General features: G+C 41.8%; 1 protein-coding gene and 1 pseudogene across 11 annotated transcripts in view; both read left to right on the forward strand.

The window, feature by feature from the left end:
- The window catches only part of SASH1 (SAM and SH3 domain containing 1), a 668,710-nt gene that overhangs the window by 592,151 nt on the left and 49,884 nt on the right, over positions 1-26,675 (forward strand). For all 11 annotated transcript variants that reach the window (XM_067010989.1, XM_067010984.1, XM_059083442.2 and 8 more), the window contains 4 exons: positions 1,929-1,969; positions 4,410-4,496; positions 7,189-7,301; positions 14,981-15,082. In XM_067010989.1, the coding sequence (XP_066867090.1) occupies positions 1,929-1,969; positions 4,410-4,496; positions 7,189-7,301; positions 14,981-15,082 (343 nt within the window). The remainder of the gene's footprint in view (positions 1-1,928; positions 1,970-4,409; positions 4,497-7,188; positions 7,302-14,980; positions 15,083-26,675) is intronic.
- LOC136792445 (lanosterol 14-alpha demethylase pseudogene) lies at positions 9,209-10,076 on the forward strand (annotated as a pseudogene).

Genomic DNA, 26,675 nt, shown 5'->3' on the forward strand with positions numbered 1-26,675 from the left:
TTAGGGATTTTCTATTTTGGGTGTGGATTGGAGGGAGGAGAGTATATCCTAGAAGCTAAATGTGGCAAAATGTGCTGACGAGGTAGATCTTCCGTACGTTTTCCGTGGTAGGAAGGGCAAGAAACTAGGCCTCAAGTCTAGCTCTTCAGCATCCGAGTCCTTTCTCCTGTTTTCTGTTCTTTGCTCTCACTCTATCCCCTCATGGACAGAAGAGGTCTGTCAGGCTTTGGTGCTAGTCAGAAACAATTCTCTTCTCGCAGACTTGGGGTCTGAAGGTGCTTACAGGGCTGAAGTCTTCAAACGGCAGCCAGCAGTCAGCCAGCGTCGATGCAGCTCTTCCAAAGAGAGATGGCTTCTCATAGGTGACTCTGCATGAGAGGAAGCCCCCTGCCCCTCTCTGGTCACCTTAAGTTCTAGAGGTCCTTTTTACCTGCCAGGTAGGCAGAAAATCACTCTTAAGTGATTGGACGTCCTGATTGTTTCAGTGGAACTCTGGCCTCCCATGCTTTCTCACACTAAAGAGGGTTTCGCCAGATGCCACCTCCACCCTCTGTCCGGGTGGATGTACGAGCAGTGAAGGTTCAGGGGTAAACCCCCTGAGCATTCCTGCTTCTGTTCCTATTCAGGCTCCTTCTTCCTGGTTTTCCTGGTCAGCAAGCTCAGGGACACTGAACTTGCCCTCTCGGCTCTGGACCCACCTAGCGGAAGATTATGCTCCATCTCTACTCTTCCCCATTTTTTTTCCTTAAATCTTTGTACTTACAACTTTATTTATTCATTTATGGCTGTGATGGGTCTTCGTTTCTGTGCGAGGGCTTTCTCTAGTTGTGGCAAGCGGGGGCCACTCTTCATCGCGGTGTGCGGGCCTCTCGCTGTTGCGGCCTCTCTTGCTGCGGAGCACAGGCTCCAGACGCGCAGGCTCAGTAGTTGTGGCGCACGGGCTTCATTGCTCCGCGGCATGTGGGATCTTCCCAGACCAGGGCTTGAACCCGTGTCCCCTGCATCGGCAGGCAGATTCTCAACCACTGCGCCACCAGGGAAGCCCCCTCTACTCTTCCCCTTTTGAGAGAACCAATTTTAACTTTCTTTGGTTTCCCTGCCTTCTTCCTTTAAGTTGTTCTCTGTCTATGTATATTCTGGAGAAAGGCTTGTTCGCCTGGGTTTGGGGCCGGGTTCACTTTTCAGGCTATTTGAGTTCATCTGTACATATCCACAGTCACACACTGGCAGCTAGGGTCGGGGAGGGTGTGAGCCAAATCTGTTGCCCAGACACGTGTTAATGAACTTGGACACATTTTTAGAAATATTGAATTATTTGCCATCCTTAAAAATGTGGGGCTCTTGTCAAAGAAATGCAGACTTCTGGCTTCCCTTTGAAATTGGAAGATCTAGAGAAACACGTAGTGCACTTACCAGATGGCAGCAAGGGTCCAGAGGAGTTACATCCTAGCTTGCCCCCCTGCTTGGGGCATCCAATCTCCTGTTGCTTGATGTCCACAGACCCCTGCACCCCCCCCTTATTTGTCCTCCAGGTGACCACTTCACTTATCTGCCGGGTCTATATTCTTCTTATTATTTACCTTCTCTTTCCCACTTACGTGAGAGACTTCTCAATGGCAGTAACTTAACATGTAAATAATGCTTCACAGAAATGGAAGGCACTTCAGCAATCAGCCAGTGAAGTCCGTTCCCTTCATTTAATATAGGTCCTACCCTGGAGTGAGCCTTTAATTAGTGTTGACAAATGTCACCTAAGCCGGTTTCTAGAAAGGCAGCAGGTAGCTGGGGCAGGCCATTGGTAAATATTCTGTAGAAATTTCCCTGGCTCTCCTAAGTTGATTGGTGCTGGGTACCACTAGTTTAGAGGATTTTCAGTCCTCACATGAAGGTAAAGCTCCCTGGTAATCACACTTGTTTTTCTTTTGTAGGAATCCTCTTCGTAAGTCACACTCGGAAGACAGCTCTGTAGGTCAGTACCACTTTTCTTGGTTTAACCATTTTTAATTAATTATTTTCTTTTAATCCTTTGCGGAACACATAAGTATGTGAACATACAAAAACCACAAAGAATCCTTCCACCCAGAAATAAACATTGTTAAGATTTCGATGTATAGCTTTCCTCTCTTTTTCTGAATTTGTGTGGGTTTCAGAAAAACATAATATGGATCGTATTCTACAACTGAATATATCCTGAGCATGTTCCTACATGACTGAGTATTTTTTACAGTAAAATTCTCAAGTCTGCGTAATATTCTGTCATATTGGATGTGCCATAATTGAATCAACCAATCTCTTCTTTGCTGGGCATGTAAGTTGTTTGTAGCTTTTTTTTCTATCACAGAGAAATGATGCTACCACTAAAAATCCTTGAGCCTATCCCTGATCGTGTCCTTAGGATAAATCCTTCTATTTGGAACTTTTGAATGAAAGATTATGCACAATTAAAGTGTTATAAAATCCACTCTTGATTTTGTAACATTTCTTCTGTTTGGGTCTAAGAAAGCCCAGCAGAGTAATCATGATTAGGTGCATAAGTGCTCAAATCAAGCTTTGATTTGGATTTGAATCATGACTACCAACTTTACTAGTTATGACCTTGGGCAAGTCACTTGCCTCTCTAAGCCTCGGTTTTCTCATCCACACATGGAAACAAGAATACATCATATGTTCATTGTGAGTGAGTGTTCAATGAGATATGCCATTGGATACAAAGTGCCTGGGTATGGTAAGTGCGGGATAAATGTTAGCTCTTGCCAGTTTTTTCTTAAGCTGCACCTCCATTTCAGAAACATTAAAATGGGAGAAGGGGAGAGTCTAGCTTACAAGAAATACATTCTATCCCCAGATCGCTTGTGAGAAAGACTGAAGTAGTGATAACCCTACTTCACTTTAACCTTTCATGGCTGATATTTGCTGATGTGTTTAGCCCAGAGGCAGCAGGCACCTTCCAGATTCTGGGTACAGAGGCAGCCTCAGGCTAGCGGACTCCAGTTTCCTTCCCAGGGTCCTGGGGATTGTCAGAACATAAGGAGGACATCCCGCTTTGACAAGTAATGCCCTTAGCCTGGGAGCCCCTCGCGCGGGGTTTCCACGGGTCTGTTTTGTGCCGCACTGCCTGGTACCGCCGGCCTAGTCTGTGGAAACCAACAGTGCATCACTCCGCTGGGCCCTGTTTCCAGTGGCCGTGGAGCAACCGGACCCCGAACGGTGACGAAGCCGCAGCTTTGGGTGTGTCCTGTCCACGAGAGCAGATAGGGCTGCTGCTTCTTCGGGTTTTTTTTTTTTTTTTTTTTGCGTTACGCGGGCCTCTCACTGCTGTGGCCTCTCCGGTTGCGGAGCACAGGCTCTGGACGCGCAGGCGCAGCGGCCATGGCTCACGGGCCCAGCCGCTCCGCGGCACGTGGGATCTTCCCGCACCGGGGCACGAACCCGCGTCCCCTGCATCGGCAGGCGGACTCTCAACCGCTGTGCCAGCAGGGAAGCCCCCTTCGTTTTATTTTTAAAGAATAAAGGGCCACCCTCTTCTTTTCTTTTCCTTACTTTCCCCCTTTCCTCTTGCTTTTTAAAAGGTATTACATGTTCCTGATGATCACAGGCTGACCAGATATGAAAAATGTCTAGCCATGGCAGTGAATCTGTTTTCACTTCAAAGTCACCCAGAACAGTCTGGGAAGGATGGGAGACAGGAGTGGGGGGGACCGAGTTGGGAGATGTCACAGCAGGATAGCAGCCTGCTTTTCTCATCATGGTGCCCTGAGTGAGTTGTAGGTAGGTCAGCAGGTAGCCTGAGTATCAGAGAGGTGGGAATCGTGCCCCCCCCATGCCATAGCTAGACCCGTGCCAATTCCACACCGTAGAGAAATAGCTGGTTCCACGGGTCTGTCAACCCCACAGACACGCGGAACCAGCTCTACTGACCAGCGTGCACAGCACATACCAACCATTCTGTTCTCTTCATTAAACCTGGGATAACAGAAATAAATCAAGGGTAGATCAACAACAGGAATAGCAACAAAACAAAGTTAACTTTTTAGAGTAACCTGTTTGTGGTTCAGTTGAAATCATTGTGGCTGAGACCGAAGGGGGAAAACTACACCACAAGACAAGGCAGAATTAGACACACTAGTTAAACAAACATCAAAGTGAAAATAAGGATGCATGTTTTGCCTGCTTTTTTGATGTTTCTTTATTTCTCATCTTAACCCTACTGTACCATTTCTTGCTCTTAGGAAATTTGCATTTCTTTTAAACAACTTTATTGGCATTTCTAAGTCTTTTCACAAACTGAAAGAGAAAAACTGTCTTTTTGTGAAATCAAAGTATTCTTACAGGCTTTGAGTTGTAAGGAAGAGGCTACTTTTGTTATTAATGAATTTATTGCTTGTGCCTTTGTTTTCTTTTTTTTAAAGGAAAAGGAGATTGGAAGAAGAAAAATAAGTATTTCTGGCAGAACTTCCGAAAGAATCAGAAAGGAATAATGAGACAGACTTCAAAAGGTACTGTAACACAGCTGGCAGACAGTAGGTCCTTTTAGCTCTAAAATGTTAAGAAGCCTGGGCTGCTAATCTAAATGGATGCTGTAAACTAGAATAAGACTTCATCCCAGTGGGGTTTTTTTTTTTCTTTTTATAAATCAAAATGGAAAGAGTTCGCAGTCCTTTCTTTTATAGATCTGACATCAAAGACCAAATCTTTCCTTTTCTCAGTCACATCAACCTCAGGGAGATCTTTACTGGCCAAGATGGACCCTAAAAGGGTCCAGAATGTCTTAGCATTTGTGAGTTTTGGACCCTCCCCCCCCCGCCCTGCCACTTGGGGCCTTTGCAATCTTCTGAACTGCTGATGCTTTTCTGTGGCAGGGACAGTTATGGGGTTGTTACCCCTGGAAACTCTGTCTAATGGGCTGACATCATGGGAATGTGCCCGGGCTGCTTTGTGAAGGCAGTCCTGCCCTCCTCTTAGCTGTGTCTTTTGTTGTTGTTTATATAGTAAGTAAATATGTCATCCCTTTGAGGCCCAGTTATATAACTTATGTTTCTCCAGTATTCAGACAGGGAGGGGAAACAAAGCTACTTCCAGATTCCAGTCTGGCTGGATAAGGTTATCATTAGATGAACATTTTTAGTTGCTCACCACTGACACGACTTATTTTCTTTTACAAAATCTTGGCGTCCTAGCCTGTGCAGATTGCTTCTCCAGTTATTCCTACACACGGAAATGAGAAAAATGGACACAGTGTGTGTCAGTGGCACACCTGGGTTCCTTGGCAGCCATCAGTGGGCTTTTTTTTTGCAGTACGCGGGCCTCTCACCGTTGTGGCCTCTCCCGTTGCGGAGCACAGGCTCCGGACACGCAGGCTCAGCGGCCGTGGCTCACGGGCCCAGCTGCTCCGTGGCACGTGGGATCTTCCCGGACCGGGGCACGGCATCGGCAGGCGGACTCTCAACCACTGCGCCACCAGGGAAGCCCCCAGTGGGCTTATTTAAGTTGTCCTGCTGTGAGAGAGTTATTCTTAAGCATTCCCAGTTTTTCATTTTGAGACACACCCAGCGTCACTTACGATTCGAAGTAAACCTTGGATTCTAACAGAGTCTTATTTAGAAAGAAAGAAAAGACGAAAGAGAGAGAGAAAGGGATGGAGGGAGGGAAGCCAGCAGTTTACCGGCTCACGTGGATTTCTTTTTAAACCCAGGCAGCTCTCTCCAACGCTCCGCTCCACCACTGGAGGCGAGGCAGATAGTAAAACGGATCAAAGCTGCAGGCTCTCCCCTCCCTTGGCACACACCATTACTCTTCCCGCACAAGGGGCTGAGTGGCGAAGGGCACTTGGGTGGTGTTTCTGGGCTGATTGATTACAAAATGGAAGTGAGATAAGGAAACACAGGGGAACGTAAATTCCAAGGTAGGTCCTGAGTGAAATGGGTTCCCGCAAGTCTGCAGCCAGACTCAGTCAGTCCATCCGTCTATGCCACGGACAGATGAGGCTAGAGCCGAGCATGCCGATGGCACTGATTCTAGTAAGGTGTGTACGGGAACAACAGGATGGAGGAGAAGGACGAGGGGTGAGAACTCCGGCTGCGCATGACAGCCCTCCTTCACCGACACGCTCTCCCCACACGCCGATCAAAGGCACGTACGCTGACGTGGCTCGCATATATGAGACGTGATGGCAATTTTGCTTTACAAGAGAACACTTTCAAAGGATCCTAACTGAGAGATTCTCTTTCCCTCTGCAGTTCTTCAGTTTTGAGCTAGAAGTTGAGTTCCCCTCACAGTTTGGAAACATATTTATGAGAGTGATACTTTCAGATATATGCATAGGTAGTACCTTCCTTCTAATGATCTCCAAATGTTTCACACCTGAGATTATATTTATTTGCACGTGTCCCCTGAGGAACAGCAGTCAAATAGATTAGTAGGGATCTAGGCTTTCACCAGGATGCAGGTTTTGTCCCGCAGCAGACGCTGTGACCTTCAGGTTCTCTGTTGTGAAAGAGGGTTTCCTCTCCCTGCTCTGCAAAAACATGTTCTTGTTCATGTTTTTTTTTTTTTTTTTTTCTTTTTGCGGTATGCGGGCCTCTCACTGTTGCGGCCTCTCCCGTTGCGGGGCACAGGCTCTGGACGCACAGGCTCAGCGGCCACGGCTCACGGGCTTAGTTGCTCCACGGCATGTGGGATCTTCCCGGACCAGGGCACGAACCCGTGTCTCCTGCATGGGCAGGCGGATTCTCAACCACTGCGCCACCAGGGAAGCCCCTTGTTCATGTTTGAAATGGAAGGACGCAGAGAACCTTCAGCAGAAGGAGGCTTGGAGCGCTTGTTCGCTCTAGCCGGGTCTTTAAGTTAGGTCTCTGCCTCACCTGTCACTCCAGACTCCCTGTCAGCCTTCTTCCAAAACTCCTCCACTAGACCCTCCATCACAAAAGCTCTGATCATTTTGAAGGATTTGTTTCCATGGTAACATCCATTTGTTCTTGGAGCTTGTTTCCAAGTGAGATAGGCTCCCTGGCTTCCTAAAAGGCAGCCCATTCCTGGTCCCGCGGCTCCATCGGTAACAGGGGTAGACGGTGCACCTGAATTACATCCTTCTCTAGTCCTAGATGACAAGCCTTCAAGACTGGCATCCTGTTTCATCTTTTTTATTTTCTTCTTCAACTGTTCCTATTGTTTTTCTTCTTGGATCTCTAGGGGAAGATGTGGGTTATGTTGCAAGCGAGATCACAATGAGTGATGAGGAACGGATTCAGCTGATGTTGATGGTCAAGGAAAAGATGATCACCATTGAAGAAGCACTTGCTAGGGTAAGAGTGCAGATGTTTGGTTTTCATTTGTGAGCACTTGACCTCCTGACATTGAAAAAGAATGTTGGGGGATTGCTACAGACTGAATGCCTCCACCCCAACCCCCCCCGCCCCCCCCAATTCATACATTAAGTCCTAATACCCGAGTCATTTTATTTGGAGGTGAGGCCTTTGGGAAGTGATGAGGTCATGAGGGTGGAGCCCTTATGAATGGGGTGAGTGACCATGTAAAAGAGGCCCCAGTGAGCTCCTTTACCCCCCTCCGCTGTGTGAGGGCACATACTGTCTGTGAACCAGGAAGTGGGTCCTCGCCAGACACTAAATCTGCTGGTACCTTGATCTTGGACTTCCCAGCCTCCAGAACTGTGAGAAATTTCTGTTTTTTATAAGCCACTTGGTCTATAGTGGTTGGTTACAGCAGCTCAAACAGACTAGGACAGGGACATCACAGGGTATAGGAATATACTGATAAGATTGATAATGATAAATTACTAAATAACCACCAAAGAAAAAGTAAATACAACCGTTATAAGCATTAGTTCTATAAGATGCCTTCAACAAACTACCTTTGACTAACCTAAAAGTCAAGCTTTATCTATAAACCTTAAACTTTTGCTTACTTTCATTTCTGAGTAGATATTACAGTTTATTGTGTCATATTTTTTTTTGCTCTGAGTTAAATAAAGCACTGAAAGAAGCCTAATTAACCTTTAGGACACTGGAGTAGTGTTTGTGATAGCAAGATAGCAATTCTTTTTTTTTTTTTTTTTTTTTTTGCGGTATGCGGGCCTCTCACTGCTGTGGCCTCTCCCGTTGCGGAGCACAGGCTCCGGACGCACAGGCTCAGCGGCCATGGCTCACGGGCTTAGTTGCTCCGCGGCATGTGGGATCTTCCCGGACCAGGGCACGAACCCGTGTCTCCTGCATCGGCAGGCGGATTCTCAACCACTGCGCCACCAGGGAAGCCCTAAGATAGCAATTCTTAAGAGATCTCCTGCTGTGTTGTTGCCCAACTAACTGGCTGATTAATTCTTGGATTCTGACTTTGAATACTTGGTTCGGGATGGTGTAGACAAGTCATAAATTAGGCAGGTTTAGAACTTTCAAGTCACTAAGGAATCATTGAATGAGTTATGACTTTACCATTAAGCAGAATCTTGAAGGTCTGAAGGCTTGAAACAGTGACAGACATACTTTATTTATTTATTTATTTATTTTTTGGTGGTACGCGGGCCTCTCACTGCCGTGGCCTCTCCCATTGCGGAGCGCAGGCTCTGGACGCGCAGGCTCAGCGGCCATGGCTCACGGGCCCAGCCGCTCTGCGGCATGTGGGATCTTCCCGGACCGGGGCACGAACCCGCGTCCCCTGCATCGGCAGGCGGATTCTCAACCACTGCGCCACCAGGGAAGCCCCAGACATACTTTAGTTTAGTATACCTGACTCTAAACCTCAATGGTTAAAAAAAAAAAACAGAGTTTAATTTGTTGCTGAGACAATGCTGGAAAAAAAATAAGTGCTTGAGGGGAGTGGCAGGTGGGACCTGTCGTAGGAGACCTGAGGGCCAAGTCCCCACCAGATGCCCATCTGCCAGCTTCTCTCGCTCTGTTAGTTCGGAGGAACAGAGGTGATCTTGCCTCCGGCGTCTCCAGGGGACTGAAGCAGTGCCCGGGCAACGATGGTGCAGGTAACAGGCGGCAGTGTCCATGCCGCTGATCTCCTGCACCCTCAGTCTGGTCTCCCTGCTCCCCCATGCCTTTGGCCACTGTGTCTAGCTGCCCGCTAGGGCAAAGAGTCCACCAGACATCTCTCCAGTGCCATTCCTTGAGCATGTCATAGCACTTGAAAAAAGTCCAGCTGAATTCCTAGAAAATGCATATGAGAAACACGGACCTGTATTAATTTTACCATGGTAGGCAAGATGTTTCCTTACGTTCTGGTGAGTGATGCTGCTACATTGCTGTTTTTAATTGTAAATTGGAAGATCTAAATGCAGAAGATGTCTGCAGGCATCTGACACCATCTGTGTGTGGAAAGGGAGTTGCATAGGATGTATCTAACCCAGTTTTCCTGGGGCAGAAGAAAATGTTAAAAGTGTCCTTAACATAGTCAACTTGAGGTGTAGCATGTTTCTATAATTGAAAAAGAAACAAAGGAATACTTTCAAAGTTGGGGAGAAAAAAATTTGTTTTGATGCTCTTTCTGAGCTGATAATTTTAACAGCTAGCCATTGTTTACATGGAAAGGAAATCAGAAGTCAACTCCACGAAAAGGTGGCACAGTTGTATGCAGGTTGGATGGAGGTTTTAGCCATGGAGTCTGTCTGTTGCCAGGCCGGCTGCCTTTGCCTAATTTTAGGATGCAGCTCATCAAGACATCAATAATATTTTCTATAAGGCAATCCAGAAACACAGAAAGAAACAATTGATGACATTCACCAAACTTTATTAGATTCTGCACACAAAGGTGGGTGTCCTTTGACAGATGATGAAGTAACAGGGAAACTTGTTGGTCTGCTCTTGGCAGGGCAACATACATCCTTGGCTACTAGTGTCTGGATTGGCTTCCTGTTAGCCAGAGACAAAACATTTCAAGGAAAATGAAGGATCTCCCTCCTTTAACTTATGATCAGCTCAAGTATCTAAAATTTATTTGATTGCTGTATAAAAGAAACATTAAGAGTTAGACCTTCTGTAATGACCATGGTAAGAATGGTCCTTCAGGGCATGTGTTTCTTCCACTGTCAGTCAGAGTCTAAAAGACCCATAGGTATTTAATGCTTTCATGTTACTAAAGAATTATTATAATCTGTTTCAGGTGGCTGTCTAATTCTCTTTTATAAGACATTCTACAAGAGGTTAAAACATTTGCATTTTGAAATTTTTATGCATTTTTACATTCAGCGTAGCTAAGGAGGAACTTGGAAAATAATGTTAATTAGCTACTCCACTGCACTTTTTGAATTTTCTAAAGTTATGCCCCTTCAACAGTTTATTTACATAAACTAGCTAGTAAATATTTGTGGTGTTCAGGGCACTGACTTGCACAGACCTTGGGGCACATAGAACACAATTCAGAGTTCGTTAGACACTAATGTACTTTGATATATATTTCAAAGATTCAAACTTTTTTTTTTTTTTTTTACCGTAAGTTCACATGCTGCCATTTAGACACAGTTAATGTACTGTGATCATTTTACCATTGTTCAGATAGCGTTGCATAGCCTAGTGCTGTTCTGTTACAGTGTGAGAAATTCAGTTCTGAAGACTGTGTGTGCAAGATGTTGATATGGTCCCTGTAAGAAATACTAGAGTTGGTCTTGATTTACCAAGAAGATGTAATATTTTATTTTTCTTTGACTTGTTAGGAATACAATAACTTCTGTCCTGATTTGTTACACGTCGTATTTTTGCAACATTAATGAATTTAAATGAATTAATTGGGAAGTTTGGGGGGAAAAAAAAAGACCCGTATAGAATGTCTAGACTTTAATCCTGATAGGACAGCCAGCATCAGGAGAGAAGTTTGCCTGTGTGTCATTTGGAGCTGAGTGTATCCCCCAATGCGTCATTGTATTTGGGAAAATTTTGCCTATGTTCAAATGAATACAGTTTGGTCCACTATGCTTTGTTTATATCAATTTGATCTCACTGCTGAGTATTTTCCCCCTGTGAAGTATACAGCTATGATTCACATTCCTGGAAACCCTGTTGTCAATATAAAGATGAAAATGAAAAAGGCTGCAAAGAACTAATATGTGAAACACCATTGTCAGCTGCAAAAGCATTTGAAGAGAATGAAGTTTACAAGATAGCTCTGTGTACACAGTGTGTAATTTAAAAAGACAGCAGCTTAACTTATGATTTTTATATTTTATTAACTGAATAGTTCCATCAAATCTAATGGCATTTCAAGCATTTTCTAATGGTTTTATGATGGTTACTTATTCTGTATGCTTTAAGGAGTCCAGCACACTGGTTAAAAAAATTGTTTAGGGGGATCTAGAGTATTAGCGTATTCTAGACAACACAATTTACAGGTGCTAATTTTAAAACTGGTCATAGCTCTTGGTGAGTAAGTTCAGGGTATTCAAATGTTGGACTAGTTCTGCAAGGTATAGAAAGCCCATGAGACACTTGGAAGCTACAGGTTATTAATTTATCTGGGTAATTTATGTGGTGTATGTGAGATTGGTAGGGTAAGGAATAAACTCACTTTTAAAGCTTTGCATAAAGGAGAACACTATTGTTTTGGTATGATGGCACTCAGCCACGATGGAGCTATGTTGTTGAAAAATATGTCCTTTGACATTTTAACTGGAAGCAGTGTCTAAGGAATTTGAGAGAGATTTATGACCATGATTTAATAATCATGTTCCCTAAAAAATAATGTATCAATATTGATACTAAACACTTGCTCATGTAATTTGATCTAATTACTAAATATTATGTATTTATCCACCTGATAAATATGTGTTGGATTCCACAAGGTCCTATCTGTGTGAAAGTCCAAAATAAAGTCCTTGTGGGATTTGAGAAAAAAAAAAAAAGCAAAACTTGATGTTTGTCACTGACTTGACTGATGTTTTGGCATGGTGAACTTTTCTTAATGCCAGCTGTCTTACATCAGTTTCCTTAGAAGCAGAGCCTGAGATGTGGATTCTTGTGCACATGGTTTATTGAAGAAAAGCTTTCAGAAGAAACCTGTAAGTGAGAGAGGGAAGCAGGAGAGGCAGAGGAAGAAGCTGGACAGAGATGTGATTTCAGGAGAAGTCTAGTCTCAGCCTCAGCCTGATCCCACAGGGAGGGGCGGGGAGCTCTGGAAGGTGAATTGCACTGTAGAGTTTGTCCTGCCAGAGAAAAAGAGGCCGAAAGCTGATTGGGGAGGAGGGAACGGCCTTCTAGGCATCTGTGGGGCGACAACGCCTGTCAACAACGGATAGTTCTCCTGAGAAGGTTATATAGATGTGAGTCCATATCTACAGTAATTGGGAAATCAGAGAACAGTCTTTTAAAGGGAGTCTGGGCATCTGGTATACCAGAGCACAAGATTATGAGCTGAGAACCTATATAAATTATTTCCTCGTAGCAGGTATTGTGCATCAATCATAGGAATGTGGACAGCTAGAGAGGCTCATGGAGAGAGTCCATAGGAGAGCAACAAAGGGATTGAGGATTTTTTAAAATAAGTCTCTTGGGCTGGAATCGGAAAGGATTTATCTCAGAAAAGAAGCAGAAAAGAACCTTTTCACTGTCTTCAAGTATATGAAGGGTTATTAGACAGTACATCTTTAGGATGTACTGCACAGTATTTTGTTTTCATCTCTACTGAGGAGAGCATGAAAGAAAATGAATGGAAATCGCAGCTGGAGGGGATTTAGATTAAATATAATAGAAATGTTCTTTATAATAAGTGCTCTTAGAAATGGAAACATTTTAGAATCTCTCTCCATAAAGGTCTTTAAGATAGAATAAGCATTAACCTGCTACAGATGCTCATTCCTCTAAGAATCATGTCATAGACTTCAAGTGTGAGAAAACTATGAGACTAGGGAAAATAAGGTATGAAGGTAGACAGATGGACAGACAGACCGACACCCACACCCACACTTTAAAATGTCATTATTTTAAAACTTCCAGAATTAAACTAAAACTCTATAAATTTGCTTTAAAATACACAAGGCTTCTCAAATGAACATCATCAGTTGTCTTTGGGAGCAGAGTGGCATACAAAAATGTATATGTAAACAATAACCAGGTTTTTATCATTGTAAAATGCACTTTAAAAAATTGTTAGAGATCCTGGTTTTCTTTTTTATAAATTAGGAAATTAAAAAACAAGGTAAATTTGGATAGAGCACAAATCTGAATCTTTATCAGAAGAAGCACACAGGGAATTCCCTGGCAGTCCAGTGGTTAGGACTCCACGCTCTCAGTGCTGAGGGCTCGGGTTCAATCCCTGGTCGGGGAACTAAGATCCCACAAGCTGTGCAGCCAATAAATAAATACATGAATTTTTTTAAAGAAGAAGAAGAAGCACACGTACTCTTAGGCACCAACGTAAATGATGGAAATGGACAGATAACAAAAGAAAAATATTAAGTCTGTTTATGATTGACTAGTGAGGAATTTGTTTTGTTTTCCTAAAGATGAAGATTTTAGGAAAAGTAGAGCAGAGACCCTGAGAAAACAAATGATAACACCCTTTTTCAGAGGCAGCTATTTCGATCATACAGGAAGAATAATGCACTTCAGAAACCAATATATCTGGAAAGGAAGAGCATTCTATCTAATATGTCACTTAAATGTATTATAGAGATTAGAACAATATTAATCCCCCTAATATACTAGAAAGATTAAAATAATATTAAGCACCTGCATAGCAAAAGTTCAAATACCTGGAGTTGATGTGAACTTTGAGCTCTCTTTTATCTGAAACCACAACGGTGATAATAATACCATCATAAAAAGTCTGTTGCATGGGTACAGTATACTAAGAGCTTTGCTGCATTATCTTACTTTATTCTGGTAATAGTCCTGTGATATAATTTATTGTCATCCCGTTTTCCAGGTGAAGGAACTGAGGCACAGAGAGGTTAAGTAATTTGCCCAAGGGTTTCCAGTTATTTGGGAGCCCTTACCTGTTAATCAATACTGTCTGCCTCCCCCTCGTCCATTTCCTGTCACAAGTATGCACAGAAAAGAACTTCATAGTAGAAATAATGCTTTGGAAAGTTGCTTTTCCCTAGAGGAGTGGCATTGCCACGTCCACACAGCTCCAGTGGAAAAGGACGGTCCTGGCACCATCTCCTGGGCTGTCAGGCCAGATTGTATCTGCTTTTTGGTGTCTTGATTCATGGAACATGATTTGATCGATGTCTTAACTTCATATCTAAAAACTGTTTTATAACAGAATTTTAATGCTGGGACAACTTATTTGTATTACGCACAGAGTTAAATTTTTACGTATTTTATGAAAACACACCCGGAACTTCTCACATTGGCCATTCTGAAAGATCTTTCATCTAATTCTGCTAGGTTAAATTTGTTAATTTTCTATAATATTTCATTTTGTCCTTCTGTGTTTTTCAAAAAGTAGAAACCTAGTTTTTAAGCCCAAACTTTAAATGTCTCTGAACATATTCTAGATATCTAACTGCTATTTTCATCTCATCCACAGGATCCCCAATAAATCCCGTAACATTTGTTAGGTGATAACATTGAACTGGTAACATGAGGCAGTCTAGAACAAAACAAGCAAGCGATTTTAAAAAATCAGTTTCAGGCTTCCACCTCTGTTTTACTAAAATGTCCTTAGTCTACACATTTTGTCTTCCACAAACAGAGGTAATCCGAAGGTCAAACTACAGACAATTTCTGTTATCGAACTTATAATTGAACTGAGAAAGGTGTTTTGATGTTGGACGATGTTGGAGAAGGAAAATCAAGGTTCTTTGTGGAACACAGAATACAGAGAGTCCGTTGTGTCTCTTGGCGTGATTTAGATGGAAACCTGCAGGGGAGGACGTGTTTCTCCTTTCATTTGGGTGCCCCTTGTCTTTGGCTGGCACTTAGTTCACCAACAGTGTTGTGAAGAAGGTGCCCAAAGGATTCATTCTGCTGCTTGGTAGACAGCCTTGGCCATCATTTCCATTTCAATCTTCCATTTTCTCTTGTTGCAGCTCAAGGAGTATGAGGCCCAGCACCGGCAGTCAGCTGCCTTGGACCCTGCTGACTGGCCAGATGGTTCTTACCCACCATTCGATGGCTCATCAAACTGCAATGTAAGTTTGCTGTCTCTTTGAGCATCTTAACCACTCCTACTAAAAAGGGACAGCCTACACAGTTTCAGCCTTTACACTTCTTTTTGCAGTCACCAACTCCCACCTGGATCTGGAAAGAGGTGTCTCTTCTGACATGTTATTCTTTTCTTTACCTGGTAGCTGGGACAGCTCTATTCCTGCTGGTTTTTTCTTTTTCTTAATTGAAGTAAAGTAGACACAACTTAAATTTTACCATTATAAGCATTTTAAGTGTTCAGTTCAGTGGCATTAAGTACATACACTTTGCTGTACAACCATCTTCACAATCCACTTCCTGAACTTGTCCATCATCTGAAACAGATATTCCATAACCATTAAACAATAACTCTCCATTCTCGCCTCACCTTCCCCAACTCCTGGCAACCACAGTTTGCTTCTTGTCTCTATGAAATTGACTAGTCCAGGGACTTTATATAAGGAAAATCATACAATATTTTCCCTTTTATGTCTGGTTTATTTCACTTAGCACCATGTTTTCAAGACTCTCGTCCACATTACAGCTATACTAGAACTTCATTCCTTTTTATGGATGAACAATATTCCACTGCACATATATACCACATTTTGTTTAATTATTCATCTGTTGATAGACACTTGGGTGTTTCTCCTTTTTGGCTATTGTGAATATTGCTGTTATGAACATTGGTATACAAGTATCTGTGTGAATCCTTGCTGTCAAATCCTTTCCGTATATACCTAGGAGTAGAATTTCTGGATTATACGGTAATTCTATGTTTAACTTTGTGAGGATCTGCTATACTGTTTTCCACAGTGGCTATACCATTTTACATTCCTGACAGCTGCGTGAAAGTTCCAATTTCTCTGCTTCCTCACCGACACTTGTGATTTTCCCATTTTTGAAACTAGTCATCCTGATGGGTATAAAATGATATCCTTGTGGTTTAGGTTTGCTTTCTGTAGTGTCTAATGATGTTTAGCATCTTTTTATGTGCTTAGCCATTTTTATACATTGCTCAGAGAAGTGTTTATTCAAGTTATTTGCCCATTGTTGAATTGGGTTTTTTGTTTTGTTGTTGGTTGTTGAGTTGTAGGAGTTCTTTATAGAGTCTGGAATCCTGTATCAGGTACATGACTTGTAAATATTTTCTCCTATTCTATGAGTTGCCTTTTTACTCTCTTGATAGCATCCTTTGAGGCAGGAAAGTTTTAAATTTTGAAGTCCAATTTACATTTGTTTTTGGTGTCATAACTAAGAAATCATTGCCATATCCATTGTTGTGAAGATTTTCTCCTATATTTTCTTTTAAGAGTTTATAGTTTTAGCTTTTAAGCTTAAGTCTATGACCCATTTTAAGTTAATGTTTGTATATAATATAACATATGGGTCCAACCTCATTCTTTTGTGGGTAGATACCTTGTTTTCCCAGAACCACTTGTTGAAAAGACTGTCCTTTCCCCCATTGAATGATCTTAGCACCCTTTTTGAAAATTAATTGACCATATATGTGAGGATTTATTTCTGGGCTCTCTTATTTTATTTCTTTGGTTTATATGTCTTTCCTTTACAGGCATCATACAGTTTTGATTAAGATAACTTTATAGTAAGGTTTGAAATTGGGAGGTGTGAGCCCTCCAACTTGGTTCTTCCTTTTCAGGTTGTTTTAGCTATTAAGGTCCCTTGAGATTCCATATGAATTTTAGGATGGGTTTTTCTATTTCTGTGAAAAGTGCCATGAGATTTTGATAGGGATTTTATTGGACCTGTAGATTGATTTGGGTAGTATTGTCATCTTAACATGAAGTCTTCCAATCCATGAACACAGCTATTCTTCCATTTATTTATGTCTTCTTGAATTTCTTTCAGCATTGTTTTGTAGTTTTCAGTGTACAAGTCTTGTCTCCTTGGTTAGGTTTATTTTTAAGTATTTTATTTTTTTGATGCTATTATAAAATGAAATTGTTTACTTGATTTCTTTTTTGAAATTTTTATTGCCAGTATATAAAGATGGAACTGATTTTCCTGTGTTGATTTTGTATCCTGCAACTTTGCTGAATTTCTTTATTATCTCTAACGTGTGTGTGTGTAAAATCTTTAGCGTTTTCTACATATAAGACCATGTCACCTGTGAATAGAGGCGATTTTTCTTCTTCTTTTCCAGTTTATTATTCATGCTATTTTAATGTGACCAAAATATTTCTTCTCAGGAGTTCTACCAGGATCATAGGAATTAGAATTCCAGAGTTTCGAATAGACGTTTCATGGTGCTATCATCAAACTGTGTGGAGTGAGAATGGAGGGAGTTAAACTTTTTCATCTATTATGCAATTTTTTTGTTTGTTTTCAAGATTTTGTTCATTTGAGTAGTTTGTAGCTACTATGCAGTTGTTTTGTTTGTTAGGTCCTCTCTTCCTTAAAGTCTGGAAGCAACTCTACCTCCATTTCTTTAGACTCTTGTTTTCTCTTGTCAGTGCTCCATACAGCCAGTCATCTTTCCAAAACATACCTCTCTTCTTACATTCGTGTGTTTCAGAAAAGCCTGATGGTTTTCCGTTTTTACAAGATAAATTCCAAACTTCTTGGCGCACTCAGGACCCTCTGTGATCTGGCTTTAATCAATTTCTCTACTACCATCTGTCACCCCTTGCTCCAGTAGGTCTCCACGCCATCCACATTGGACCCTGAAGGCCTTACTGATCATACTTTGTATTTTCACATTCTCTGCTTTAATTTCTGCATTTCCTCTACCTAAAATGTCTTCCTGCAAATTTTTCCAGGTAAAAATCTATGCATCTTTCAAGGTGAAGTCCAACTGCCACCTCCTCTGAAACTTTAGCGTCCTCAAGTGTATTTTTATAGCTTCCTGTTCTGTGCTTTGTTAAACTAGCTTGCTACATGAAACCTAACAGCTGTCCTGGAGTATCAGAATTAATTGTATATATTTCAATCGGAAATTGTGAGCTCCTTGAGCAAGAAAGGCAGCCGTATTATCTTTGTGTCTCCAGTGAGTGCCTAACTCAGCGTTCAGCTCATGTAGCCCGCTTGAGAAATACTCAGTGAACAAACTTGCATTTGAATGGTCATCCTTCCTGGCTGCTTTAAGAGCATGTTTTATGTCTTGAGACTATAGACTACTCAGTCTTTACACTTCTCTGCATCTAAGTAACAAATGATGGCATATCATTAGTAAATATAACCCTCCCACTACCTTCTCGTCCCTGATTTCCTGAATCAAACACCAGATTCCATTGCAGCTAAAACAAACAAACAAATAAACAAAAAACCCAAAGGATTATTAATTTGAAAGCTCTGCTTGGTTTGCTTTTGTGTGGAGGGGACTGAGACGTTACCATTTATAATAATAAATGTGTCATGTGCTAGCCAGCAGCATGTCCTGGGACTATGAGGTAATCAAAGGAACCATGTCCATGGTTTTCGCTGTGCCTTTTGGGGTCTCTTATCCCCTAGTTCTAACATAATATAAATGTAAATCATGAATCCAAAGAATCATGAAGAATAAATAGCGTAACTCAGGACTGATGTGATTCAAACCCAACTCGGGGGGAGAACACATAGCCTCAGTTGTCCATAGTGGGTCTTTTAGTGTCCGTCTCACTGGATACTGTCCTGATTAATAGCATCTGAGTCAAGGGAGAGGTTACAAGACTCTCCATTCGGAGAAACAGGCCTGTAGTAAAACCTCACATACTTAGATGGTAAGGAGAGAGGCTGATCTCATTTAGGAGAAAGTTACTCTAAATAGAGTACTGTAGGCATTTCGAACAAGCTGCTAAGAAAGTATTGTATTAAGTATTGGTTTGTTGAACCCCTTTCAGAGGGTAACTCACAACCATCGCCTTGATACCAGCTGACAGAATGAAGTGGGTACTTCTTAAAAGTTGGGCATTCGTTCTCTTGAGCATTTCTTCGTTCACTTAGGAGGCATCCGTGGAGCCTCTGCAGGGCGCTTGCTATGTGCTAGGCTTCATGCTAGGGATCCAGGTTACAAAGGTGAAGGAGAGAGAGAGGCCCCGCCCCAGTGGAGTTTACCCTGCAGTGCAGAGGTTAAAAGTAGCCTCACACATGCTCACACAGACTCACGTACATGGTTACATTATTAACCCCTTACAAGCTGTTCCTTCATAGATGGCTCGAAAATAAGCTCAGCCTTTCCTAGTTGGAGGGAGGGCCAGGGGTACCATATGTTCCTTCCACTTCCTGCACAATTTCCCAGAAGCTCTAGAATGACTTGTCTTTTTGCTGAAAGATGTAGGTGAAGACAGTCTAGTCAGCAGTGGAGAGAGTTTTCTGAAGAAAGGCTGTTTACTCTGTGTATTTTGCTAGCTGCCTTTGTGCAAACAACCCACACCCATGTTCAGTCACGCTCCTCATCGCTGCGTGGTAATGAACCGTTGGCACCGAAGTTTGCTTGTACTTGATTGTGATCCCGATGTACGTGACACTTGCCCCTCTTACCCTGACTTTAGTCTGTCCCATGTTTTCCTGGAGACTCAGCAAGAAACTCCATCCAAAATATTCCTTCTTACTGATGCTCCATTTGCCTACTAGCAGGGTAATTAATTTCAGATAATTCCCACTGTGTCCTACTCCAGCTGCCTTGGGTTCGGTGCTTTGATTATCTTTTGTGCGAGGGCCAGGGCTTTTCAGCTTGCTATCGATTCTTTTCTATACTGAGATGCAAATAGCTCACTGGCCATAGTGGGGAATGCCCAGGCCATGAAAGTTGCAGAGATCATAAGGCCTTTGTCACCAGACCTCAATGCCTATATTGATGCCTGTCGTGCTTTAGGGTTTCATTTGCATTGATTCATAGGCTTCCCCCACCCCCAGAACTGGCATTCGATAATTGCATGTTGCTTCACAATAAATCCATATTCACATTCTCAGTTTCCAAGAGTATAAAGTACTAAAGATAGTTACCAGGGGAAGTGAAAAATAGCTTTCTCTTTGCCAGAGGGGAATCTGTTCTCTGCTGTTTTTCATTAATAGCAAACTTCTGTTGTGAGTGTTAGTTTTTAAGAAGAATTTCTGGTCGAGTACTTAACTGGATTCCTTGTTAAACATCTGAACGTTTATTTTAATATTTTTCATTTTATTTTAGTAACTTTCGTTTTCCTTCACCTCCTACAGGGGAAAGATCGTAAGAGTTCTCATTTTAAGCTTTCAGCTTTGTGCATTGAGGTTCAGTTTACCTTCTGATTAAGAAAATGTTTAAAGAAATTGTGCTCTCTATCTTACTGGGGTTTAAAGTTTTTTTACTCAAGGTGTACATTTTAGTAAATCATAGTTTTTGTTTTTACAAAAGTGGTAGGTAAGAGTTGGTGATCTGTACCTGAAATACTTGCAGTATTTCCGAAAAATGGCAAATTGTAAATTATTTGATTATGATGCTATTCAAATTATTTTTAAAAATATATAATATATAAAGAAATATTAAAGCAACAACACGGACAGTAAAGCACCAGAGCTCTTAGAGTCCATTGCAGACATCTATTTTGGTCGCGTTCAATTGTTTCACTTCATACAAACCATGTTCCAGAAAAAGTTGGAATTATGTTTCTGTATCTGGAGCTCCTTACCAGGGTGAAGCAAGTATGGTGAAATGTTTTGTGAAGTGAATTATTTTGTAAAGCAAGTCATCGTTTCATAATTGATCACTTTTTTTTTTTTTTTTTTTTTTTTTGCGGTACACGGGCCTCTCACCGTTGTGGCCTCTCCCATTGCGGAGCACAGGCTCCGGACGCGCAGGCCCAGCGGCCATGGCTCACGGGCCCAGCCGCTCCGCAGCACGTGGGATCTTCCCGGACCGGGGCACGAACCCGCGTCCCCTGCTTCGGCAGGCGGACTCTCAACCACTGCGCCACCAGGGAAGCCCCATAACTGATCACTTTTACATTTGGGGAAATTTAGAGTTGGGAAGTATTTGTGCAAAGAGTGCTGTTATCACTGTGGTGTTCTAATAATACCTTACATCCATATGTTCATCTCTGCATAACCTTTCATTCTAGTTCTGAATATAGCTTTGCCACTAACCTGGGGAGCCATGTGGTTGAACTGCGTCCAGATTTGGGGTAACAGAGACACAACATCAGGTGGTCATTTCTTCCACTTTTTACAAAATACTATTTCAGGTGTTTCCCTGACTGAAGACTTTCAAGGTCACAACTAAAATATCCCCATATTGTTGGCATGATGCAAGGCTGTTAAGTCTTTTGGGGGCTTTCTAAAATTATAAACCATAAACTTGGCCCTCACCAGCAGATGGTTTTTACTGAGGCTTTTCTGAGTCATTTCACCTGCCTCAATTACAGCCATTGTCTTGCAGCCAGAAGATTCAGGTCTGTTGTTTTGGAAGAAGAGGTTGCTATAGCCTTAGTCTAATCTAGAACTTTCTAAAAGATAGTGTGCTGAAGGCAAGGAGAGCATTCCACAAAATTACTTTTTTAGTGGTTCTTGGGGTGAATGGCCTAATTTCTATTGTGGCCAAAGAAAAGGTGGACAGTTTAATCATTTGATACAGAATGTGGTCAGAGAACAGAGCTCATGCTCATGGGGTGTTCCTTTTGGGGGCAGAACAATGCTTCTGCTTGTCCAAGAGACGCCTGTAAATGCAAGGTGCTCTTTTTAAAGTCCAGGACTCTGGATTGAACCGGATTTTTTAAAACCTGGCTATTCTTAAATATAATTAAGAAAGTGAAAATAATTCTTATTTTGAATAGGTTTCTTTTACTAGGGTGAACTTCTAGACAATGCCTGTAAGTTTATCAGAAGTTTTATTTTTATATTGCAAAAGTGTTAAAGGAAGATAGAAACCAATATTATTAGCTTTGTTGTTTGGGGAAATCCGATTCCCAAACAACATTGTCATTTTTTTAATGACAACACATGATGAATTTACAGAATTGTCTTCCACCCATAGATAGTACCAGCGATTTTTTAAAAATAAAATTTTCATATTTTTGCTGACTTTGAGTAAATATTTATTGGATGCATAAACTATGTGAAGATTCACATAGACCTTAGTATTAAAGTTGACATTATAGGTCCAGTAAAGGTATCTTTATGTAAATGGTTGACCTTTCTACTGTCTTTCTGCTCTTATATTATTGGTTTTATAAGGAAATTTAAGAGAGAATAGATTCCAAGCATAAAAATAACTTACGTTACTGAATGTAAGTTACTGTTTGCTTTTAATCGTGTTGATATGTTTTCCTTGAATCTCTCTTCCTAAAAAGGATTTTTTTTCAAAACAACATATGAGTTTCAGCTGAAAAGGTTCTCACTGGCAAGGTAAGTTTTGATTTATGGCTAGAAAATGGTTGTGCTTGTTGTAACTTTAATTCTTATACTAGCTAGGCTTAAATACAACATGGTTGGATGTGTGCTTTGGCTCTTTATTTCTTTTTTTCCGATACGCGGGCCTCTCACTGTTGTGGTCTCTCCCGTTGCGGAGCACAGGCTCCGGACGCGCAGGCGCAGCGGCCATGGCTCACGGGCCCAGCCGCTCCGTGGCGTGTGGGATCTTCCCAGACCGGGGCACGAACCCATGTCCCCTGCATCGGCAGATGGACTCTCAACCACTGCGCCACCAGGGAAGCCCGGCTCTTTATTTCTTGAACAGAGGAAGAGCTTTATTCAACTCATTTGACTTCTGATTTGAGCAGGAGAAAGAGCAAAAGTATGGCCTAGCGGTCATTTGCCAGAGGGCTTTTTCACCCTGTTTGCTTGGGCTAGCATGTTCATACCATGCTACGTTACACTGTGTCCAAAAAAGGAACACTTTTCTAAATCTTTCTAAATGTAACTATGGCAAAGATAACTCTTATTGATTCAGGTCTTCTAATGCGTACTTGAAGCCTTGAGATGATTATTCAGACTTTCATAGATACCTTCTACAAATTTCTTTTTTATTTGGCTGGGTGGGAAGAGGAAGCAATATTCCTCTTAATTTTAACAAAAGTAATTTTGAAATGAAAATGATAGTAACATAGAGACATAGTAAAACTCTCTTCAGAAGAGTAGACGTAATGATTCTTTAGACCTGTAGCTTATGGAGAGACTAGAGACAAAAAAACAAAGTCTTGTGAGAAAGATGACTTTTGCTCTCACTGGACATAAGCTGACCAAGAACCACTGCTTAGATGACTTCTTGTCATTTATTCCACACCACCCTCTCTCCCCGGCCTTGTCCCTGTGAGAAGGGCCAAAGTTGGAGGCGTGTGTTTGCTGTCAGTCCCTTGAGATCATCATCTTTAAACAAAGTTAGACAGGAAGGAGGCTCTGGCCTTGAGAAAGCCAGGCATTTGCCCAGTGAGGGGGCTGGTTAAAGCTCACAGATGTGAGTCAGACTTTGGGTCCAGATCCTAGCTCTGCCACCTATTAGCTCTGCATCTGAGGGCAAGTTGTTTCATCTCTTTGTGCCTCAAAACTTGGGCCGAGTGTATCTACCTCACACGGGTGCTGCAAGGATTAAATGGCACCAAGTAAATACTCAGAGAACGCCAGCCTCTGTTGCTTTATGTGACGATCTTCTACCTTGCCATTAACTGTCATTCTTAAAATACTGGAGTTCCCGTCAAAAGTTTTATTTTTGTACATGCCATTAACATGGCAGCAGCGCCTCTGCTTTTGCGTATTACGGCAGACAGACTGGAGTTGTCAGAACAAGCTTAATGTAAATAGCGTGTGTTTAATTGGTTATGTTTCTACCAAACACACGATCAGTTTATTTTCTGTTTCAGAAGGTGTAAGTGTCTGTGGGCTTAGGAACGGGTCTGGTACGATTTCAGTAACATATGAGGCCTTAGGATTACTGTTTGGGAAAAGTAAATGCTCATTGTATTGAAATGATCTAGGGCCATATAGTGACCATGAGGCCGTCTCATTGAGCACGTGGGTGTGCGTTTCCACGCCTGTTAACGTTGGGGGGTGCTCTTACAGCAGGCCCAGAAATAGTTGGAAATTTGGCTCTTTGCAGCTGGCAAACCAGCCAGGTCAGTACACGTCTGTCTTCACTGGTTTGTATGGTCACAGGGAGTTGAGGATGCTGCCTGCACACCCTCCTCAACACATCAAGGGCCACGTGAACAAAAGTAAACAATGATAAAATATCCAGATACAATATAATCTGAGGGTTATGTAACCTGTTGTTATCATTTAAAAAATTTAAGTTAGTTTTTGGGCACATTCTGGTCTGTTATTTCTTTTCTTTTTTTTTTCTTCTTTTTAAGATTTTACTGTCACCCTCAGCTTCATCTTTCTTTCTTTCTTTCATTTTTAAATTTTTTGGGTGCACCGTGTGGCTTGCGAGATCATAGTTCCCTGACCAGGGAATGAACCTGGGCCCTCGGCGGTGAGAGTGTGGAGTCCTAACCACTGGACTGCCAGGGACTTCCCTGTTGTTTCTTTTATTAGGTCGAACCACGTGAACTGGAAATATTAGCTTTTGACCTTAAAAATAGCAATCTCATTTGTCCAAACGAATACGTAAATACCAAACAGGATCAACGACATTTACCCTACCTAGCTGATTATATCTAAATACAGATATTTGTAATATAAGGTGGGTTAAGGATTGGCATTTAGATTTGCAATGCCAATTTCTTACTTCACTTTTGGGATGAACCTTAGGGAGCTTGGTGTAAGAGAGGATTTCCATTACTTGTTTAATGACAGTGATTCATCACATGTTAATTCCTCATTAAATCATTTGCCCTGGTACCAAATCTTATATAATGGATGAGTTGGAGAGAGACCCTGGTCCCATCATGGTTCATGAGTCAGATCCAGACTGAGGGCCACTTCCAGCCTAAGCCAACCTATTGACGTCATGGACTGCCTATCACTTGTTCAGAGTCCATTGGAACTGTAAGTCACTCTATCAAAACTCTTAGAACCACACCCAGTCAAGGACATTCATCTAGAAAGCAATATTTTAACACAACCAAATTCTAATTCAAATTCTAATTATTCACAGAATAATTTCTGTAGAAATATCCCTTTATTCTCTTCTCTGTCCCTTTTCCTTTCCGTCTTCGTATCACACCACACCCTCTCTCATCCCTTGTTGATTGTACTATTACTAGTATAATTCTCATAACATTGCATAATTAGTTCCTACAAGGACACTTCTTGCCCTGTGGTTTTTTTGTTTGTTTGTTTTGTTTTGTTTGCGTTACGCAGGCCTCTCACTGCTGTGGCCTCTCCCGTTGCGGAGCACAGGCTCCGGACGCGCAGGCGCAGCGGCCATGGCCCACGGCATGTGGGATCCTCCCAGACCGGGGCACGAACCCGTGTCCCCTGCATCGGCAGGCGGACTCTCAGCCACTGCGCCACCAGGGAAGCCCTTGCCCTGTGCTTTTGAGCCAGAGTATAGGTGAAAGAATGCCATCTTGAACATTCTTTTACTCATTCATTGTGTAAACATTGCTGAGTACCGACTATAGGTCAGTCCCTATACACAGGAGTTTATATTTGAGAAGAAGAGACAGACAAGTGGATAGCATGGTTGGGGCCCTAATTGGAATATTTCTACCTAGTGTGTGAAATACACACAGAAAGTCCATTAAGCCCCGGTGAGGAAAGTGTGGAAAGCGCAGTGAAGGTGACTGAAACTGAGCACGAGTTCACCAGGAGGAGGAAGAGAAACCTGTTAGGTAGAAGGAGCAGCAAGGCCAGTGGCTTTAGGTGAATAGGTGGGTAAATCTTCAAGCTTGGGTCGTATGAGAAAATGGATTTAAATAATAAAGTTTTTCTCAGTATCAACATCTTGACTAATACGGTACTGATTCTTTTCTTTGCTCGTTCTTATTTATAAATTGGCTCTGTAATAGGTTGTTTGGTTCCTTATGACTGCAGTTTGTTTTGTTTTTAATTGAAGTACAGTTGATTTTAAAGTTATGTTAGTTTCAGGTGTACAGCAAAGTGATTCAGTTACACACATACACACATTTTCGGATTCTTGTCCATTATAGCTTATTGTAAGGTGTTGAATATAGATCCCTGTGCTATACAGTAGGTCCTTGTTGGTTATCTGTTTTATACCTAGCCGTGTGTATCTGTTAATCCCAAACTCCTGATTTATCACCCCCACCCCTTTCCCCTTTGGTAACAATAAGTTTGTTTTCTGTGTCTGTGATTCTGTTTTGTAAATAAGTTCATTTGTATCATTTTTTAAGATTCCACATATAAGTGATATCATATGATATTTGTCTTTCTCTGTCTGACTTACTTCACTTAATATGATAATTTCTAGGTCCATCTGTGTTGCTGCAAATGGCATTATTTCATTCTTTTTTATGGCTGAGTAGTATTCCACAGTGTGCGTGCGTGTGTGTGTGTGTGTGTGTGTGTGTGTGTGTGTGTGTGTATATATATATATATATATGCCACATCTTCTTTGTCTGTTCCTCTGTCAATGGACATTTAGGTTGCTTCCATATATGATTGCAGTTTTAAAATTTATATCATTCGTGTTTTTCATCTTGTCTTTGAGGTCTCATTTAATAGAATTCATGTTATTCTTTAATTATTTTATAGAGAGAAGCAACTGTTAGGGATTTCTTCCTGTTCCTT

The sequence above is a fragment of the Kogia breviceps genome, chromosome 13 (genome assembly GCF_026419965.1).
Source record: "Kogia breviceps isolate mKogBre1 chromosome 13, mKogBre1 haplotype 1, whole genome shotgun sequence".
Taxonomy (NCBI): domain Eukaryota; kingdom Metazoa; phylum Chordata; class Mammalia; order Artiodactyla; family Physeteridae; genus Kogia; species Kogia breviceps.